General features: G+C 38.8%; 3 protein-coding genes across 5 annotated transcripts in view; 2 read left to right on the plus strand and 1 right to left on the minus strand.

The window, feature by feature from the left end:
• RILPL1 (Rab interacting lysosomal protein like 1) overlaps positions 1-4,723 on the plus strand; it is a 38,888-nt gene extending 34,165 nt beyond the window's left edge. For 2 of the 3 annotated variants that reach the window (XM_075177325.1, XM_075177342.1), the window contains one exon: positions 590-681. In XM_075177325.1, the coding sequence (XP_075033426.1) occupies positions 590-595 (6 nt within the window). In that variant the 3' untranslated portion in view covers positions 596-681. Of the gene's footprint in view, positions 1-589 lie in introns of all 3 variants that reach the window. The other variant, XM_075177334.1, reaches the window with a different exon arrangement.
• SNRNP35 (small nuclear ribonucleoprotein U11/U12 subunit 35) lies at positions 2,950-8,505 on the minus strand. The gene is made up of 2 exons (XM_075177364.1): positions 8,402-8,505; positions 2,950-5,774 (listed from the first exon to the last, which is right to left on the minus strand). The coding sequence occupies exon 2, from the start codon at positions 5,769-5,771 to the stop codon at positions 4,989-4,991; it is 783 nt and encodes a 260-aa protein (XP_075033465.1). The 5' UTR covers positions 5,772-5,774; positions 8,402-8,505; the 3' UTR covers positions 2,950-4,988.
• An 89-nt stretch (positions 8,506-8,594) lies between these two features.
• Positions 8,595-20,772, plus strand: RILPL2 (Rab interacting lysosomal protein like 2). Its single transcript, XM_075177378.1, has 5 exons — positions 8,595-8,747; positions 10,381-10,709; positions 17,413-17,564; positions 17,724-17,837; positions 19,941-20,772. Exons 2-5 carry the CDS (start codon positions 10,404-10,406, stop codon positions 19,972-19,974), a joined length of 606 nt encoding a protein of 201 aa, XP_075033479.1. The 5' UTR covers positions 8,595-8,747; positions 10,381-10,403; the 3' UTR covers positions 19,975-20,772.
• Positions 20,773-21,468: the final 696 nt, after the last annotated feature.

A 21,468-nucleotide genomic window follows, 5' to 3' on the forward strand; every position in this document is an offset into this window, starting at 1 on the left:
CAAAAAACGTGGCCTCCAATTCCTGGGCTGTTGTACATCCAAATTATTATTATTTACTGAAAACTATAAGCAGACTTTTATAAAACTGTTCCACATGTAACTGTGTACAAAAAGGTGGTGTTGCCCATAGCAACCAGTCACATGCTTCATACCTGCAATGTGTAGCTTTCTGCAGTTGGGACAATGTGTGCGATGCTCCAGTTTGAAGACTTTCACTTCCTAAACTATACTAGAAAGATGCAGAATCAGACTGGTTGACATGGGCAACAATAAGTGTTCTGCAGTTATCTGTGAAACTGTTTTCAGACATGTCCTCCAAAATGCTATAGTAAACATGAATCATTTTTAGAACTGCTTCAATTGACCAGTGAGCAAATATTTTTTTACATTTTTTTTTAAAAACTCCATAAATCAGCTATACACTAAAATCAATAATTTTAATGACATTTAAAGTTTGGTAACTAGTTAACGGAGCTTGGTAACTAGTTGCCCTGCCTGCAAAGCATCTGCCACCATAGTAACTGTTATCTCTCAGCAGTGAAGTCATTGTTGTACTTTATATGTGACACGGTTTATTCTCTTTCCCCAGGTTTAGTTTTTTCTCAAGGGATAAAAAGCGGATGCCCATGATGCAGAAGAACGCCACCTTACAGGAATCCTTTGGTGTCTGGGCAGATTTCAACAGAGATGACGATTACACAGAACAGGGACAAGAAGCGTTACAGCACATGTGACTAAAGCAGAGACAATGTGTGTGCACATCCAGCAGCTGACGTTTCTGTCTTGCCTTACATGCCTGAAAACATTTCACCTTGCAATAACCACACATAACACGCTACACAGGTTTACATGTTTTCCTGGAGAAAAAAAAAGAAGAAGAAACGTTGGAAGGTGTTTGCATGCTGCAGAAACTATAATTGCTTAGACATTTAACCCAATAACCCAGAGTACTTTTTTTTTTTTTATAACTATTTATTTTGGAAAATAGCATTAACAAACAGACAAGACCCAGAGTACTTTTTAGTGGTACCTTTTTATAGCGGAGGAGCAAGAAAACAAAAAAACCAAAACAAAACCGGAGTGCTTTGGTTCTTGGTGATTTTTTTTTTTTTTTTAAAACTGTACCTTTTACCTGCACACCATTTAGGCTGTCATTGTGTGGGCTGAACCAGACCTGGCACATGTCTCAGTGATGTCAGTCTTTGTTAGTCACTTGAAAAGCTTTCTCATGAATATTCATGACTCATACAGTTGGCAATGGCAAGAACTCTTGCAAAAAAGAAAAATTCAATGGAATCTTTGAATTTTAGAACACTAGTGAGTTGGGTCGTAAAATCTGGTTTTGAGATCCCTGATCGACATCCAATGTATTCTATGGGGAACCAACATATTTGGGGGTATATTTTCTAAACTGCGGGTTTGAAATAGTGGATGTTGCCTATAGCAACCAGATTCTAGCTGTCATTTTGTAAAATGTACTAAATAAATAGAATCTGATTGGTTGCTATAGGCAACATCTCCACTTTTTCAAACCCGCAGTTTAATAAATATAGTCTGAAAGCAATGGCACATTGACACTTGTAGACTAAGAATAATGCTATACTGATACTTGGGGTTTCCTGCTTAAAACAAAACAAAACAGTGGTTGAATGCCACAGTTTAAGAATAACAAAAGGCAAATATTGATCAAGTTACTGTGTAACTTGATGCTATATGAAAGAGCGTATGGTAAACAGTATTTTTGTTAGGGCATTGCAGAAAAATAATAATAAAAACATGACTAACAGCCAACTTTTATAAAATATGGAAATAAACAGATAACAGACATTACAAATAAGACAAATTTGTTTTTAAGAATTACTACCCAAAGTAAACCATTACCTAATTAAACAGAAACTACAAGCATACATTTTCTTCTTTTCATCAGACTAGATTACAATATGTGAAATAACAGAAGTCTGCTTCCTCATATCTACAGAACATACTTGTTTTATATTTTTTATATCCAGATGAACATATTGACATGAAGGTGTAATGTATTGTTCTTTCTATGCATCATTACTATGCTCAAGGAGATACTGAGTGAGTGTGGATAGGAAAGAGCTAAAGTACAACTGAAAGAACTTTTTATTACAGACAATGGCATAACTTTCATAACATACCTTTTAATACTGTGCATCTGAGGTTTGACATTCAAGACAGTCTATTATGTAGCAGACATGTATGAAAACATGCCTGGGAAGAAGCTGCTGTAACACTTATCAAACGTAGTGATTTTTGATTAAGCAATTTGGGCAGAACGATAGATATAAAATCTTGTATGTTGGACCTAAATAATTCAGTCATCTACTGGTATTTAAATAGTTTTAAACATACTATAGATGTAAAACACCTCTCCATTTATGCATTGTCCAGCTTCATAATGGATAAGTAGTAGATAAGTCAGAGTTATCTGAAAGAGTCTGACTACATTCTCATGGGACTTACCCTAGTGCAGTGGGTCCCAAACTTTCTCAGTTCGAGGCACCCTTAGGCTCTCCAAAAAATTTTCAAGGCACCCCTAAGCAAAAGTAATTACCACGTAGTCCCCTGTCTTGCTTATCACCTGCCCTGGCCGCGGTACCCCTTTGAGATCACCGCAGCACACCGTTTGGGAACCATTGCCCTAGTGTAAAGGTGTCCATATACATCAAAGCCAGCTGCCTGATCAGAGTGGCAAATTGCCATATTTATATACAAATTTGCCACATATCCACAAGACCACAAACATAATCAGATGTGGTCTTCAGCCGACCACATTTTTCCACTACCCTAACTGACATCTGAAAGACTGTTCAGATGATCCTCAGAATTGGCAGTCTTTTTGGGCCCATACTCGTTCAGCCATGCCAGCTAAATAATTAAATTGTCTATCCATAAAATGCATAATTAAACATGTATCACGCAATGTGGAAATACAATGTTTATTGCAAGATAATTTAAAACCAGAGAAAAAATAAACATGGTTGCAGGCAATTCAGATACATTCATGATGTGCATGCACCGAGTTAAGAATTCTGTTTGGGCTCTATCCTAATACCAAATTATTTATTTTAACAAGATTTGGTTAAGTCTTAAGTCTTTATTTTCTAATTAGTGAACACAACATACTCTTTTGGACATGGAGATATTACTGCTTTGAAAAAGTGTATGTATGTACTGTACATGACACCCATTTTAAAGGGCAAATGTGCTATACCTGCCTCTAGCACAAACAGATTCTGATGGGAGGGTGAAATGTACAGCAAAAGCAACACTGACCATAACAGACTGTGCTGAATAAGCCGCATACTGTCTAGTCTTATAGACTTCGCAAGGTGATCCTTTGCACATTAATTAGCACTAGTATGCCACTATTACAGCATAGTCACATGGGAGGATTATGCCTGTGAATGAGCCATTGGTGCCTTGAATTTTGGACCCTGAACAAAAGTTGTTGCTGCAAACAGTTAATTGCGTTTTACACACATGGCTGATCCTAGGAGCAAAATGGACCAATTTGGTGCATGCATTGTTTTCAGCAGTGAATGAGCACGGACCAAAAGTCTTGTGCTTATAACATAGCAGATGATTTTGCTGTAATCAAGAATCATTATTCCCTAAGGGTCTAAATGTGTGCAGTGGGGATACCCAAGCACAACACCTCAAGAGAAGAAGAGGGAAAAGGGGGTGCAGCCATGTTGTTCATTGTGCCTAATTGAAGAAAGCAGATATACAAAGTGTGGGTACCTTAGGTTTTGCCATAGGACAGTATTAAAAAGAGAATGGTTTGAATATTATTACATAAGAATTGTATAAAGCCATTGGATAGAGGACTTTTTAATTACAGACACAGTGTTTTCCTTTAATGTACATTGAAATATATTTGCATTTCCTCCAGAAACACAAATGTCCCAATATATACTTAGTGATAATGTCCATACACAAAGTCTGAAGTAAAAAAAACAAACAATAAAAAGGGACATTAACATCAAAGCATGTAAACAGTAAATTCTCTTAAGACATTTCTGTATTGCTTTTCCCATTATGTACATACATACAGTTCTTATAGTTTATTAGTCCTGATATCATCATGGATTTGCATTAAAAGGATGTCAGATGCTGGGGATTTTCTCTACTGTAAGGACATATGGTGGCTTGTTTTTATCATGTTGTTGGCCATGTACGTAACAAATCCATCTCCTCATACTGGATTGGCTGTAAGACTTTTGCCTTATGGAATAAAAGCATCAAACTATCAATGGATAAGGGAATATTGGGCCTTATTTAGAGCTAGAAGCACAAAGAAAAAAAAAAGGGAGCAACTTGGTTCTGGTGCACGGAAATTTATTTTTGCATATGCAGGTAAAATTCTGGTTACTTTTGCATGTAGCACAGAAATAGTAGGCATTATTTTTACACTGCAATTTAGAGTTGGGCTAAGTGACGTTCCCTCCTAACTCTAAACCTGTCTGCACATTTTGAAACTGCCCAACACCCCCCACCCCAGTAGTGCGCCTAACTGTAATTAAGGCACATTATCCCTGTTTGTGACAATTTGATATGTAAAATAGTCAATTACGCAAGTAAAACAATATAACACGACCTGGCTACTTCAAAACTGTCACAGAAGTTTTCTAGCAATTGCATATGGCCTTCAGTCAGATAGTTGCTGGATTTACAGATATATATATATATATATATATATATATATATATATATATATCTATTTAAACAAAAAAACACAACATTTTAATTTTGAAAACGTTTTGTTATTGTGAAAGGCCTTATCTTGTATTGAAAGGTTTTCATCTTTGAGCAAAACACTGGTTTCCACAGGCTTACAGTAAGTGTGCATGTCCAAAATTCAGATGTAATGTTACAATAATACAATTTTCCAACTGGAAACAAATTTGCAAAATATCTGAAGTTGCCCAGTCCAAGTTGTATAATACATCTTCCTCAGATCTTCATTTCCTGTGATCTCGCTCTCTACTTTTGTCCCTTCTGACTTCTTTCCTTCGATTGTCATCTCTTTCCCGATCTTTATTCCTTTCTTCTTTGAAATGTCTCTCTACAGTCTGTTCTTTGTCATTTCGACTCTGTGGCTTATCTTGCCACCGACCATCTCTTCCTCTGTCCCTGGCAAAATCCATTTTCTTTCCTCTCCACTCAGGAAGTCTTTCTCTAGAACGAGATCTGTGTCTTTTTTCTCCATGCCCCTCCATGCGATTAGTCTGAAACAATGGCAAATTGATGGGCTTTCTAAAGGGTCTATCCCGGCCTCCAAACCTCAACTGCCCAGATTCTTTTTTACCACCAAACCCTCCTCCTAGTCTACGGGGAATCCATCCCTTCAGATCTCTTTCCAGTTCATAATCCACAAATATTTCTCGTTGATCAATCACCAACTTGTTGGCATCTCTGTATGCTTTTTTTATTGCATTTTCTTGTTTGTATTCTATGAATGCATAACCCTTTGAAAACCCGGTTATGAAATCTCTAACCAACCGGATACTCTGAATGTCTCCATAACGAGAAAATACCTCTTTTAATTTTTCCTCAGTTGTTTGTTGGCTTAATCTGGACACAAACAAAGTTAATTGGGGGTCTCCAACGACACCTTTGTTGGGAACATAACGAGCCAACATCGCCCTGAGGACAGCGCGATCATGAGGCTCTTCATCTGTCCCGTCAATACTGCCAGCTTTAAGAGGGTCATATTTCTTTGCTATGGGCGCCCATTCATTCATTTTCTAGATAAAGGACAAATATATATTAAAGCACAGAATAGTAGAAACACCCATTTAAAGAGCTGACAAATTATTTTTTTAAGCTTAAAATACAAGTTACTTTATACAAAAGAGCAAAATTAACAAATTTATAAGAAAAAGTCCTGCTACCTTTACATAAATATGAAATGATTGACAATGAATTTACATTTACTGTTTTCTATTACTATCCACTTTCTGGTAATAGAGACGAGCAGTAAATTACATAATTGGGACTACTGATAGGAAGTCAGTGTATTGCTCACTAGTTCACACTAAAATCAAATGTTCCAATAATATGCACAAAGCTTCTAAAGGTTATTATTAACACTTTATTAGCCAACTTATATGGGCATTGATCGTTTAACACTGTTCCTTTTTTTTTTGTGGTATTTCTTTTTTTTTTTTGATGGGGGGGATGCTCTTTTTAACCTAGGAATCTGTAAAACCAAAAGAAATTAAATTAGACTGGCATGTGCAGATTATTAATTAAAAGTATTAGCTACATTTACATTGAATGCACTTTCTTGGATGTGTCACAGTGCACTCAATAAATGATTCTAATCTCATCTTTCTCATTCCTTATGGTATACAATAATAATACATATTGTTGAATTCCAGTGAATACTGTAACAAATGCTATCATAACTTAGTACATTAATAGAATTTATATTACAAGTTTATACATTTTAATTATTTTGAGAAGGGTTATCATAGTTATGTATATATAAAGCATCACACAAATTATGTGTAACATCCCTTCGGAGCAGTTGTGTGGCCACCACTGTGGTGACTACAGACGAGGGTCACCCGGAGGGCAAGCTGGAGCAGAAGCAGGTACATCATAAATGATGGGGGTGGCCGATTCACTGCAAGGGGCATAGCCAAGGCACGAGGAGCAAGTTGCCTAGTGTGTCCGTCCAGGCCAACACGTGTGGACCTCAGACGATAAAAGAACTGGGGTTTTCCCACACGGGAAAGAGAAGTGCAGTGCTGGGGACCGAGATGAAGGAGAGATGGCGTCAAGCCTCCAGTGAGGTATGTTTATCTGCCCTGGAGGAAAACCTATAATGTGAGTGGCAGAAAGACTCCAGTCTAGAGAGCCTACCCTACACATACACCAGAACTTGCGGAGAGAAGTGATCACCTGGGAACAGCCTGTGTGTCTGCATGCTACAGAGGGCTGATTGAAGTATTGCACCCAGAAGAGTCTATTTAAGATTATGAGCAACAGAAGTTTCAATGTCACATTTTCCTATAGCTGGAGTAAGAGTGTTTGCCCGTAGCCATACACAAAGCGCACTGTCAAAGAGCACAGAGGGTTTTTGACTGAGTGAGCCTGTAGAACTATTGCATCCAGGAGAACTTGGAATGCTGTCTATTATTTAAGAATTGTAAGGAAGAGATAGGGAATGTACAGAATTCATTATTATTGCAATCAAAGTCATATGCTGGAAACCCAATGAGTTAAAATAAAGTTCCATTGTTTTGCATACAAGGGATTGACTGGTGTCCCATTTACTGTGACATTTGTTCATAATGCACCACCACCCTGCAAGATTAGTGTCCTCATATAAAAGTTGTCGGAAATAAATATTCCTATAGGACTTTTTCACGTCCTGGTCTCTCTGTGCCTCAAGATGTGAGAAACAAATGCTCTAAGAACTGATCTATCATAATTGTTGTGAATGATACCTTCTAATGCTCAGAGAACAACACAATGAAATCCATGTTATGTGTTGAATGGACTCCAAATTTATTCACAGTAAAAACAATGAATAACACTTCTGCAACAGTCACCACAGTAATAATATTGCAACTGATAGATATATGTATATATATATATATATATATATATATATATATATATATATATCTCATTATATATCTATACCATTATATATCTTATCAGCGTTGTCATTTGTATTTGATTCTCTAGTTGCGTTGAAAATAATTGGTTATTGTAAAGAACAGTGGATTCTTAGCTGTGTTAATGTTTAAACATCTCCAAAAAATAATATATATATTTATATTATAGAACCACTCTTGTACCCATGCCCACACCTAACAGCTAACCAGGGTAAATGAAAGAGTGAGGCAGAAGGTGTATTACTGGCTTCCACCCCCAAATGCTATACACTGTGACAGTGGGTTAAATGTGGGTCACTGCACACATGGGAAGACTAAAGATAGTGTAACATATCCACAAAAACAACAAGTGACGTGTAAGCAAAACGTGAGGCATGAGAACTAGTTGCTGTAAAACACAGCAGAGATTGAGAAGGATATAGAATGAGAGGGAATGTGCCCCTTGTACATATGGGAGAGAGTTAGATCCTTAGCACCCTCGTAGGTGTAGGACAGGATGTGTTGGGAGTGTAAGAGTAGGAGTGAAGGAATGTATTAAGAGATATCCGGAAGCAGTATAGGTATGAGTGAGTAATGAGTATGAAACAGATGTGCAGATATACTAAAGCCGACATACACTGGTGAGTCTATGAATTAACAGTTTACTTTTAACTTCGGTTATGTGCACCCTGACACTTCCCTACAATCATTGTGATTTACTCATACCGGATTTCCATGCAGTAATATGTGGCTGGGATACTTACAGTTAATGAGACACAATCAGCGACTCAGACTTGCAGCGTTTTGTAGGAAACAGTCAAGTAAGCGTCCATAACGTGTCGCTCATACAGTAGGTACACCAATCAGATCCAGCTTTCGAAATCAGTAGGCCCTCCTATTGGATAGCTCATCGCGAGGCTTGAAACGCATCACGTGGCACGGTCAGCAGACGGTGATTGGCTGTGTCTGGGGGGGGCCGAGCTGGTGAGATGGAGTGAAGGGAAGAATGTTGTCTCCATGGTAACTGTCTGCAGAGTCGTCTGTGGAGTCACTTAAAAGTGACTTGAGGAAGTAACTGGGGACAACACGGAGGCCTCGGCTGCGACATTGGTGAGAGAAACATCTCCTTATTTCGTGTAACAATTAGCATACATGTTATACTGATATGTGTTGTGTTTCCACATAGTGAGTATTTAACTCTTCCCTACATAATATCTGACCCCTCTTTACTAAAGCCTACCCTACTCCCAAATCTATACTGCTCACACTGGTACACCCTTATAGATGTCCCAGTCTCCCCTCTGAACCATACTGCTCCTCTTGTCTCTGCTCTTTTCTTACTAGATCTTAAGCTATCATGAGTAGGTCCCATACATATGTATTTACTTGTATGTCTCTCTTTCATGTATATTCAGTTTCCCTTCCCTGTCCAGTGATGTGGAGCCCTGTTGCTCCTTACAAATCAATTAAATTAATAGTTAACTGCCAAATAACTAATTTGCTTACTATTGGAAACAAGTAATATTGGCATGGTTGGGATGACCATACCTACTGCTGTAAATGAAGCCAGGAGACTTCTGTTAAAAGCAACGCTATCCAAAGAGTCCCAGTTAATATCTGGGGTTTTCTACAGGAATTTATGTGAATAATACATGTAGGGGTCAATTACTACAATTAATCAGATCTTTGTTTCATGAAAAGAAATATTAACCACATAACACAAGGTTTTATACTGTCTAATACAACCTAGTTGGCAGAAAAATTGCAGCGTATGGGCACAGGTAAAGGCTGTGTAAGACCCCCAATGAAAAGAAACAAAAACTTAGTTGACTCAGACAACTATCTTTGCATAAATTAAGACAGAGGAACTTCTGCTGCCAAACTGTTTGCTTACATTTACATAACAAGAGCCCATACATATGGGGAGAGCTTTCACATTTCTTTGTCCTACTCCAGTGTTTACTTATTTAAACCATCTGTTGGTGAAGGGGTCCATGTGTGATGTAAATGGCATACTCTCTACCTGTTTACTATGTTCATTACTTCCATAATTATTGAGGTACTTAATTATTGTATGAGCATAAGTTCACAAATTTCCCTATTTGCTGGTTAAATGAAGAATACATTTGTTTTACTTGCTATGGCATCCCAGTGAATTTTATATCTTTATTGTTTGTGATAGTAATTTTAATTTTATTTCAATTAATAAGCAACAAAAATAAACACACACACACACACACATATATATTATGTGATGGTTGGAAGTAAGAGTTTATGTGTGTGTTTAATTATATAAGCTTTGTACATGTGTTTGTAGATGTTTGAGAGTTTGCTACATTGTCCATGCCCTATGAGATCATACTTGTCATTTTTCCACCATTTTGATGCATTTCTTTAAAGTCTCAAAAATGTGTTAAAACTTTTTTAAAAAACATTAATATGAATTGTGACACTCGGGTGCTTTACATGCCATCTTATCTCAGCACCTTGAAACTCACCAACTCAGTATTTGTGTAAACGCTGAGTTTCTGGCACACCAATATGCTCTATACAGGCTCTATGTGTTCTACATATGCTGCCAACAGCTATTTTATATTTACTATTAACCTGATTGCATGCCATTGTTAGCTTTTCTTTTTTTAACTCGCACACCCTTCAAAAAGATTTAGCATTGTCCTTTTATATGCTTTTGTTTTCTAATCACGAGAAGTGAATACTTCAATTTTGTTTGTGTGTTTGGTAGGAAGTGTGTTGCGCCCAGAGAACATGGAAACTGAACCAGAGGACATGTCGCCAGATACAGCTTTGGATAAAGATCCATTCCAAATGACAGTGGAAGATGTGTATGATATCTCACATGTAATAGGAAAGGATCTTCTGAAGATCAGCAGAGAGGCCCGTGGTGTATCAGATGTTGTGGCTGATCTTCAATTTAAGATTGTTCGTGTTCTTGAGGTCCTGGAGACTTTGGTGAACCAGTCAAGTCTTGCCGCTGAAGAGCTGAAGATGGAACGAGATAACCTAAAGGCAGAGGTTGAAAGGCTAATGAGAGAAAGTCCACAAACTGGACAGGTATCTTAGGATATTTTTTTGTGGGCTAAGAATTGTCTGTTGTTGGATAGAGATATTGTACTTTTAACTTGTTAGCACATGCTTGTATTTATTTGTAAATATAGTTTTATCACATCATTTATCTTCTGGAGGCAGAGCACAGAACTTTTTGGATTCAGCACCATGCCTGTGATAGCTACATTAAAAGTTGATAGTTGACCAGACTAGAAATTAGATTATATTGCTGTACTAAATGTATAGTGTCAAATCTGGCCATCCCTGGTCATAACACCTCAATGGGGTTTCTAAGAGTTTAAGTCAATTAAGTTTGTTTTGTAAGAATGGAAATAGATTACTCCGTGATTAATCTGGATAATGATAAATATAATAATTATTTTTCTTTATTTATAAAAAAAAACGCCAAATTCAGCACTTATATACAGTGTGTGTGTATGTATATATATATATATATATATATATATATATATATATATATATATATATATTATACCAATACCATTTTTCACACATGCATCCGAGACCCTTTGAAATGCAGCTATGATCATTGTAGGTTAGAATGGAAATATCCATAAAAATGGCATCAGGGTCTTAATTATTACAGTTATCCAGAGACCTATGGTTCAAGAGCTTACAGTCTAAATGGGGGTGGAGTAGCAAATGACAAAGGCATCTATGCGTCTCCGTGCTGGTCTGCCTCAGCCGTGTTTGCGTGAACACACCCTTACTGTACTTGGCCTATGTTAGACCGGCTCTTTTCCCTTCCCTGACGCAAGGAGGCACAAGAGTCAGATGTCCGCCACTCTTCATGCATTTATGTGTGTTAATTTAGTGATTATGTGCAGTGCAAATTTTTGTGATTTATGCTGAATATTATAGTTTCTTTTCCTCAGCCATTTTTAACATATCAGATAAATGTGTGCTGTTTAAAGGCACTTCATTTTACATTTACCAGTTGGATCAACAGTTCTAATAATGTTTTCTTGTACTTTAATTTTAAACTGAGTTGGAAAATGTCTCATGTTTCTCATTGGTATTACAGTTAAATACCTAATTCCATAGATTGTAAACTTGTGAGCAGGGTCCTCTTACCTCTCTGTCTGCCTGTATTACCCAGTATTATTTTATTACTGTGTTTGTTCCCAATTGTAAAGCACTACGGAATTTGCTAATGCTGTATAAATAAATGTTGATGAAGAGGTTAATAATTAGTTATAGGTTAGTTATAGGTTTGTTATGTGACATTTCTTCACAGTGCTTGTGGCTCTTCTTACAACTGATTCATTACACTGAGCTTTACCAACTGAACTCAGCTCTCTGTCTAATATGGGTTTGGGCATTTTGGGTACCATATATATATATATATTGTGGCAAGAGCTCGCTACTGTTGAAGCACACGCGAACAACTTCTTCCTTTTTATGTCGTTTTATTGTCAGGATGGTAAATGTTTTGACACCGTACAGATTTCACAGCAAATATGGAGACCCTAAACGCTAGCTAGACATATACAGTCTCTCTCCAGACCAGCCAGCTTCCCCAGCGTTGGTCTCCGTGCACAAATGATAAACAAGCTTTTATACCTGATACTCCTCCCCCAGCCTTAGCTTGATGCGCAGGTGACACACCCACCTTCTCTTTAAAAGGAAACGCCCCATCACTGGCTCTGTTTGCACTAACAGACACACCCTGTCTGTTTGCTGAGAGGAAGGATTTCTCTATCATGTAAGTTAACCAAACTTAAACTATTGTTTGTTACACATAAGTCATCAATCTAGGTGCATTACTGCACAAATGTTTTACTCTACTTCCATGCTTTCTCTGCATATTGCCAGCTAAATGCCTCCCTTTGTTACATATCCCTCCCCCTAGCATCTCCAAGTAGGGGGACGCAGACTTCGCGAGGAGCGCATATTTTCGTGACAACGCATCTGCATTTTTGTGTAGAATCCCAGGTCTATGTTCCACTGAGAATTTGAAAGGTTGTAGTGCCAAGAATCACCAGGTTACCTTGGCATTTACCTCCCGGTTGTTCTGCATCCATCGCAATGGTGCATGATCTGTTATTATGGTGAACTCTCTGCCTAGGAGATAATAGCGCAGAGCTTCTGTAGCCCATTTTATGGCGAGACATTCTTTCTCCACAGTGGCATATTTTTGTTCCCTTGGAAGCAACTTCCGACTTAGGTACAGGACAGGATTTTATACTCCATTCTTCTCCTGTGACAAGACTGCACCTAAGCCAACACCAGAAGCATCAGTTTGGAGGAAGAACCTCCGGGTAAAATCCGGTGCTTATAGAACTGGGGAGGAACAAAGAGCTAACCGAAGATCAGACCAGGCGGTTTATGCAGAATCAGACCAGGTTAATCTATCTGGACAACTTTTTTTTAACATATCCGTTAGTGGAGCAGCTCTAGTGGCGAAGTGGCTTACAAACCGCCTGTAGTAACCTACTAAGCCTAAAAAGGTTCTTAACTGCGACTTTTTTCCTGGTCTTGCCCAATTTTTGACTGCCTCCACTTTATCTAGCTGGGGTTTTACACGCCCTTGACCAACAATGTACCCTAAATATTTGGCTTCTCTCATGGCGATGGCACATTTCTCTGGGTTAGCTGTTAACCCTGCTGACCTTAATGAAGCTAAGACCGCCTCAACTTTGGCTAAATGTGATCCCCAGTTTGGGGTATAAATCACTACATCGTTAAGGTAAGCGGCTGCATAAGCTGTGTGAGGTCGTAGCAATTTATTCATGGCCCTTTGGAAGGTGGCACGTGCCCCATGGAACCCAAAGGGTAGGACTTTATATTGATAGAGACCATCAGGGGTGGAAAATGCAGTCTTTGGCTTGGCCGTGGAAGTCAGGGGAACTTGCCAATAGCCCTTTGTTAGTTCAAGGGTTGTCAAATAATTGCTACCAGCAAGATTTTCTACTAGTTCATCCACACGTGGCATCGGATAGGCATCAAACTGCGACATACTGTTTAGGCGCCTAAGTCATTGCAGAACCTAATTGTCCCATTGGGTTTCGGGACAAGCACAATGGGACTATTCCACTCACTAGTGGACTCTTCAATCACGTCTAACTGGAGCATCTTCTCGATCTCCTTTCTTACGTCCACCCGTCTGGCTTCGGGAATACGATACGGCTTCTGCTTTACAATGACTCCTGGCGCACTGACAATGTCGTGTTCGATTAAGGTAGTGCGCCCAGGAATGGAAGAGAAGACATCCCTGTTCTGGCGAATAATTTCTTCAGTCTATTGTCTCTGCTGAATGGACAAAGCTGGCTCTATGGGCACTTTAGACTTTTCAATGGCAGTACTCGCTACCTGAGGAGAGGTTTCCTCATCATGCCAAGGTTTAAGGAGGTTAACATGATATATTTGCTCCTCCCTTCTCCTACCTAACTGGCGGACTCTGTAATTGACAGGACCAACAGCCTCTAGAACTTCATATGGACCCTGCCAATGGGCCAAAAGTTTGCTTTCCTGGGTGGGAACCAGGACTATTACCTTGTCCCCAGGCTTGAAAGATCGAACAACAGCACTTTTATCATAACTTTTTCTCTGTCGTTCCTGAGCCTCTTTTACATGTTGCTGAACAATGGGCCCTATCTTTCCTAGACTCTCATACATTTGGGACACAAATTGTACCAGATTTGGCTCCCTGGGACCTTGCTGCTTCCACCCTTCTTTTAACATATCCAAGATACCCCTGGGCTGTCTCCCAAACAATAACTCAAAGGGACTAAACCCTGTTGAAGCTTGAGGTACCTCACGGATGGCAAACATCAAATAGGGAATAAGAGTGTCCCAATCTTTTTTTTCTTGAGCCACTGCTTTCCTGAGCATGTGCTTTAATGTGCGGTTAAAGCGTTCCACCAAGCCATCTGTTTGTGGATGGTATACAGAGGTGTGAAGCGCCGTAACCCCTAGCAACTGGCACATGTCCTTCATCAGTTTAGACATGAATGGAGTACCCTGGTCTGTGAGAATTTCTTTGGGTATTCCCAAGCGTGTAAACATCAATACAAGTTCTCTAGCTATGGTGCTGGACTTTATGTTTCGTAGGGGAATTGCCTCTGGATACCTGGTTGCATAGTCAAGCACCACTAGTATATATTGGTGCCCACGTGCGGATTTTTCCAGTGGCCCCACAAGGTCCATAGCTATCCGTTCAAAGGGAACTTGTACTATTGGTATTGGAATGCGAGGTGCCCTGTACATGGGTTTGGGACAGGTTCTCTGACAAATGGGACAGGACCGGCAATACTTTTTCACTGCCATGTGTACCCCGGGCCAGTAAAACCTAAGCAGAACTCGTTCCCATGTTTTATCCTCCCCTAGGTGTCCCCCACAGATGTGTGTGTGCTGCTTTTAACACTAGGGGTACATGGACCTGAGGAACCATTAATTGTTCTACTTTTCCCCCCTGCACATTAGCAACTCTATACAGGAAATTATTTTTAACAATAAAATATGGTATACCTTCTGCAGGCTGGGCGGCTTTCGCTACCCCATTTACCTCAGTCACACTTTTAAAGGCATGTTCCAAAGTGACATCATTAAGTTGGTCTCGAGCAAAGTCCTGCAGAGGAAACAAAATTGGTATTGCAGTCCGCATGCTCACTGACAGGCGGGGTGGGCTCATCTGCGACATCACCGACCAATACTAGGTTGGACTGTCCATGCTTCACCGCAGGTGGATGCTTTTGTGGAACTCCTGCTGTGACTCCCAGGATTGCATTCCGGTTTGGCGGTTCCCAAAGATCGATGTCCAGATGTTGTGTATTCTTAGGCGGTTCCTTTAAGACCGGGCTTCCGACCGTTGCATCAGTTGCCGGCATGTCTGGCCGGATCCGCTCACCGAGGACATCATTAAACAGTGGGAAGTCTCGCCCCAAAATGAGTGGATATGGGAGTTTAGGTGCTATGGCAGCTACCACCATAACAGTTTTGTCTTTGAGTGTGACTGGTAGTATTGTTCTTTCATACTCCTCTGTCGTGCCATGTACGCAAAGAACCTTCACCTTGGGCAACCGAGAAGTTATGGTTTCGGGTAAAGCAGAGCTGAAAACCAATGAGCGTTCACTCCCCGAGTCAACCAAGGCCAGAACAAGGTTTTGGTTGATTAGCACAGTCACCCGGAACAAACAAGGACTTCCTGATGTGGAACTCATGGTAAAACAGCTTGGAAATGCAGGCCCAATATGTGCCACGGAACAGTCCATGGGTTCCTGTAGTTTAGGACACTCTGCCTTAAAGTGGCCTGGCTCACCACATTCAAAACACTTCAGATTAGACAGCTTTGCACCTGGCCCTCTGTCCGTAGCAGTTTTGCCATTGGGCCCTGTAGCAAGGATTGTCAAACATGGCTTTTGGCGTGGCAGTGGCTTTGGCACAAATGCAGGTTCTTTAGTCATTTGCTGTAGCGCACAAAACCTTTCTACCACGGTGGCAAGCTCTTCATAAGTTTGTGGGTCTGATTGCAGAACCCACCTTTGCAAATCGCGGTTCAGCCCCCGGATGCAGTGATCTATCGCCAGAACTTCAATAATCCGAGAAGGCGAATTCTCCTCAGGCTGCAGCCATTTCTTTAAAATTTTAGAAAGCTCAGCCACTTGCGCTCTGACCAGTTTTTCTTTATCATAGCGCCATTGGTGATAGCGCTGGGCTCGGCCTGGCCCGGAAACTCCAATGCGAGCCAATATCTCAGACTTTAGGCACAAATAATCAGAGGCCCCTCATCTAGATCCATATAAGCTCGCTGAGCTTCACCAGTCAGATATGGTGCCAGCCTCTCAGCCCAATCTTTAGGAGGCCATTTTGCCCTTTTTACAAGTCTCTCAAAGGACACCAGATATGCTTCAATGTCATCACCTGGCGACATTTTCTGGAGAACAGGACCAGGTGGTTAATTTCTGTCATGCCTCACCTGGCTTAACTATTCCCTTAAGAGCCTTGTGTTTTCCACCTGTGCCTCGGCAACTCGTAGCATCTGAGCTTGCTGCTGTTGCTGCGCAGCGGCCACATTCACGAGGGTTCTCAATACTTCCTCCATGTTGACGTATGCGCGGGTTGGGTAGCGGAAACATGCTTCCCGGAGTATCCCACTCCTGACACCACTTGTGGCAAGAGCCTGCTACTGTTGAAGCACACGCGAACAACTTCTTCCTTTTTATGTCGTTTTATTGTCAGGATGGTAAATGTTTTGACACCGTACAGATTTCACAGCAAATATGGAGACCCTAAACGCTAGCTAGACATATACAGTCTCTCTCCAGACCAGCCAGCTTCCCCAGTGTTGGTCTCCGTGCACAAATGATACAAACAAGCTTTTATACCTGATACTCCTCCCCCAGCCTTAGCTTGATGGACAGGTGACACACCCACCTTCTCTTTAAAAGGAAACGCCCCATCACTGGCTCTGTTTGCACTAACAGACACACCCTGTCTGTTTGCTGAGAGGAAGGATTTCTCTATCATGTAAGTTAACCAAACTTAAACTATTGTTTGTTACATATAAGTCATCAATTTAGGTGCATTACTGCACAAATGTTTTACTCTACTTCCATGCTTCCTCTGCATATTGCCAGCTAAATGCCTCCCTTTGTTACAATATATATTATATATATATATATATATATATATATATATATATATATATATATATATATATTAAAGCACAATGTATAATTTTTTCCAGACAGACCTTGGACCAGACAAAATGATTATAGATCTCACAGATCCAAACCGACCACGCTTTACCCTGCAGGAGCTAAGGGATGTGTTACAGGAGCGGAACAAGCTGAAGGTTCAGCTTTTGGTTGCACAAGATGAGTTGCAGTGCTATAAAAGGTAAATACCTTCATGCTTTATTTATTAAATAACATACTTCTTTGTGAGCAGGGCCTAAAATGTTCCTTTTGTGCAATTACACTGAACTGTTTATCTGGAATAAGTAAAAAATCAATTATCGTAACTAATAGGTAACCTTCTCTCCAACACTTTTCTCAGTGGTGTCATTCCTCCAACTGAGGACCATATCGTGACATTGGAAGAGGAGTCCATAATCACTAGCTCACCAAGGCCAAATGAAAGTAATAAAGAAAAGTCAACAATGAAACGCCTGTAAGTATGTTTATTTTTATTACACCGGAATTGCATGGACTGTAACATTACATTTTCAGTGGGACATCCGAAACAAAACGTTTGCTTCATCCATATGGGAAGTTTCCATTGCTATACTAAGTAATTATGCTATGTAATCACAAATCTGATATTTTAAGGACTCTCATTATATTATAAAAAGACCCCTGTCACAAGAACTAAATAAAAAAAAAAAAATGTATTCATTATTTGTGTTTTTAAAGCAGTATAATTTTGTTAAATGGCCAGGGAGCGTCATGAATTTTATTTCTGTTAAAAGCAACAGAGATCCCATTCAAAGATATAGGGACCTATTTATCATGAGCAGCACATTTGTGGCAATACGCAACTTTTCTTATTGCTGCTTTTCACAGTGATAAAACATCCTTTACCACCACAGTTTATCAAAAACAATTATGTCAGGCTGTTGTTTGCATATTTGTGCGTATGTGAGCCAGCTCATATGAACACATTGCAAAAAAAAAAAAAGTTTCATAGATTTATTAATACATTTAAAATGTATATTTATTTATAAAATATTTAAAATCTTTTATACATTTATTCAACAAATAAAGCAATGAGTTTAGTCTGTTATCACCATCCTGAGATGGCATTAAGGTGAAAAGATGCAGGGCCTGAGGAACAGCTAGTTGTGAGGGGCACGGGATAAGTGGGGGTTAATGGTAGAAGTCAGCAGGGGGAATAGATATAATAAGAGGTTTAAAGGGGGACAGACAAAGGAGGAAAAAAAAGTCTGGCTGATAAACTCAATGGGAAACGGGAGGAGAGTGCTTGGTCCTGGTCACCCAGTGGAGGAGGAGCAGAGGTGGGGTCAGGGGTGTGCACTGTGTACAGGAAGAGGCTGCGCCCCCTATGTAGACAGAGTGGCCACATGCTGCCTCTATATAGCAATCGGCAGCATGCAATCAGTTGTTCTGGTCCCACTGGTGCCCCTACAATGTGCAAATGCTGTGGCCTTGTCATTTATGCTCCAGACCATCACAATCCGGTGGCCTATTACTAAAAAAAAACAAAAAAAAAAAAAAAAACACGTGGCTAATTAAACTGGCACTTGTCCTCTAGCCCATCTAACTTATAATTTGTGACCCTCCAAAGGTTTTTTTTTTTGTTTGTTTTTTTGGTGACCCGCAACTCCCCTAAAAGCTCTGTGTACTCTGGTAGAGAACATAATTCTTTCCACAGTACCCGTCCTGTAAATACTTGTCCAAATACTTGGACAGTATTGATTTGTGCCATTAGTTCCAGATAGTGATTTGTTTTTAAGAGACCAATCTTAATAATATACCAACCCACTCATATAATAAATATATATATATATATATATATATATATATATATATATATATACACACATACACATGCATGCAAGAAGCAGGGATACTCTGCACTCATCCAAACACATAATTAATGCAGTACTAACTACTTTTCTATATTAACACTGGGAATGTTATCAACTCACACCAAAGTCTTTCCTTTCTGGTCAGTCCTAACATGATCAAATACTATGCTTTTTTACCTGGGCTAAATGCTTACCTGCACACAGCCTTTAAAGGCAAGTCTCTCTCAAACACTAGCAGCCATAGGAGACCTGGAACTCACCCGACACAAGTTGGAATAAATTAATGTAAAGAATGGGGTGCAAGAGTGATGGGACTCCCATGGTACACTGTGTATGTAATTATATAGAATAAACAATGTTTTTAATTAATAAAATTGACAAATACAATTTTAAGTAGGTAGTGCACTGAATTTTACACATTCTTGCATTTTAGAACCATTGTTGTAGAGCAGAGACAGGTAACTAAAGGTCTATTAGCAGTAAACAAGTACATACTGCAAATACAATATAAGGAAAATTGTATCACACAGCAAAATATTATAATGCTACATACTGGTTCTGTTTCATAACAACCTGTAATGATCTGTTATACAGTAAAACAACATATAGGACCCTGGTTAAAGTAATCACACAGACATTTTAAAGATGCTATAACGGAACTATGACATTTTATTGCATTTGTCTCTTCAGTTAGTATAATTGTGATTTTGTTCTTCCCCGAACAGGTTTTCCTTTAAACAAGAAAAAGAAGTACACTAATTTGCAGCTTTATTCTGTCTTTTACTTTGAGTATTTGTTTAAACATCAATGTAATATTTGTGATTTCTCTACTAAAGTGTTTCCAGAAACTGGACTTACAAAAGCTTTATGTAGCTTTTAAAGTACATATATAACAAATAGTATAATATGAAGATACAGAGAATAGATGACATTATGTATGAGATGAAACATTTGAAGAAAGATGTTGCTGAAATTTTTTTTTTTTTTTTAAAAACCTATATATCATAAAATATTTAAAATATTGTATCCAGGCGTCATGACCAAAGTTGTTGGAGACAAGATTTTGCCCTACAATCTCCTCAAAAACTGTGTTGATGGGTACATTGTGTCATTTTTGTTACCAAGAACGTGAAAATACTGATTAAGTTCTAAGCTGCACTTTTCTGAATAACTGTTTGCATTATCAGCTATTCATGGCATTATGTTGTATATTTAAATGAGCTGAATCAATTATTAGGCATTTGTATATGAATATGCCGTATCCTTTTCATTTTACAATTTTTGTTTAAAATATGATTTGCCCAGATATGCCTACAATTTCTGTGTATTATAATTGTGTTTATGCTGTGATGAATGCTACTTAAATTTGCAATGCTATTTCACAATTACAATTTCTGTGCTGGGAAGGTGTCCAGGACATTTAATGTAATAACTATAAAATCTATATTTTCAGGTACCATGCATTCCTATAAAACCAGCCTTTATTTTTCTTATTTTTTTTTTATGAATAAGCCTTACATTATTCCTCTACTGCCAATAAAACTGGAATTTTTCAAACTGTGTTTGAATTACATCTACAGATGGGAATTAGGCAAGTGGTCCTAATTAACAGGTATAATTATGACATCTCTGTAAGACACTACTTTTACTTTAATGCTCAGGAGACATCTTTTGCATTCAGGGGAAAATTAAAATCTGGTCGAGTTAGAATTCTGAATCTTTTGTTTAAAAATTAGTTTGGATTTATTATTATTGTTACGAAAACACAATTTTGCTGCTCAAGATCTAGCTAAAGACAGCATTTAAAAAGAACGTTTTCATAACAACTATCATCACTCTTTATAGTAGAAATGAAATATTCCCTCTGCCTAGTAGAACCATGCCTGGGACACTCGCGTCCCACCAATGCTGAATCTTATACACCCTCAGGCTTGCAGAAGTGTCAAAATAAAATGTGGGTATTGAAGCAAGTCACAAGAAATTGCAGCAATCATGGGGATTGTTGCCATAACATTTCCATGCTTAATGAATGTATTTTTCCCAAATAGATTTTGCTCATACGGTTATGGGGTGTCAATAACAACAATGTCACTACCAGACTAAAGATGTATAGAAGTGTAATAAATAACTTTCTGCACACAGCCATGCAATTACTGATACTGTAATATTTGAAATATGGAACATGACATAATATTTTTATTGGCACTAATCTCCACATTACAGGTATTCTAAACCTATCTGGTTATTTACATC

This window comes from Mixophyes fleayi, chromosome 1 (genome assembly GCF_038048845.1).
Source record: "Mixophyes fleayi isolate aMixFle1 chromosome 1, aMixFle1.hap1, whole genome shotgun sequence".
NCBI classification, from domain to species: domain Eukaryota; kingdom Metazoa; phylum Chordata; class Amphibia; order Anura; family Limnodynastidae; genus Mixophyes; species Mixophyes fleayi.

What these genes read in the sequence shown, in the direction of transcription:
- RILPL2 (XM_075177378.1), top strand. Translation starts at nt 10,404, where the DNA reads ATGGAAACTGAACCAGAGGACATGTCGCCAGATACAGCTTTGGATAAA. An exon ending in AAAGTCCACAAACTGGACAG is followed by an intron (nt 10,710 to 17,412) that starts GTATCTTAGGAT and finishes AATTTTTTCCAG; the next exon opens with ACAGACCTTGGACCAGACAA. An exon ending in AAGTCAACAATGAAACGCCT is followed by an intron (nt 17,838 to 19,940) that starts GTAAGTATGTTT and finishes TTCCCCGAACAG; the next exon opens with GTTTTCCTTTAAACAAGAAA.
- SNRNP35 (XM_075177364.1), bottom strand. Translation starts at nt 5,771, where the DNA reads ATGAATGAATGGGCGCCCATAGCAAAGAAATATGACCCTCTTAAAGCT.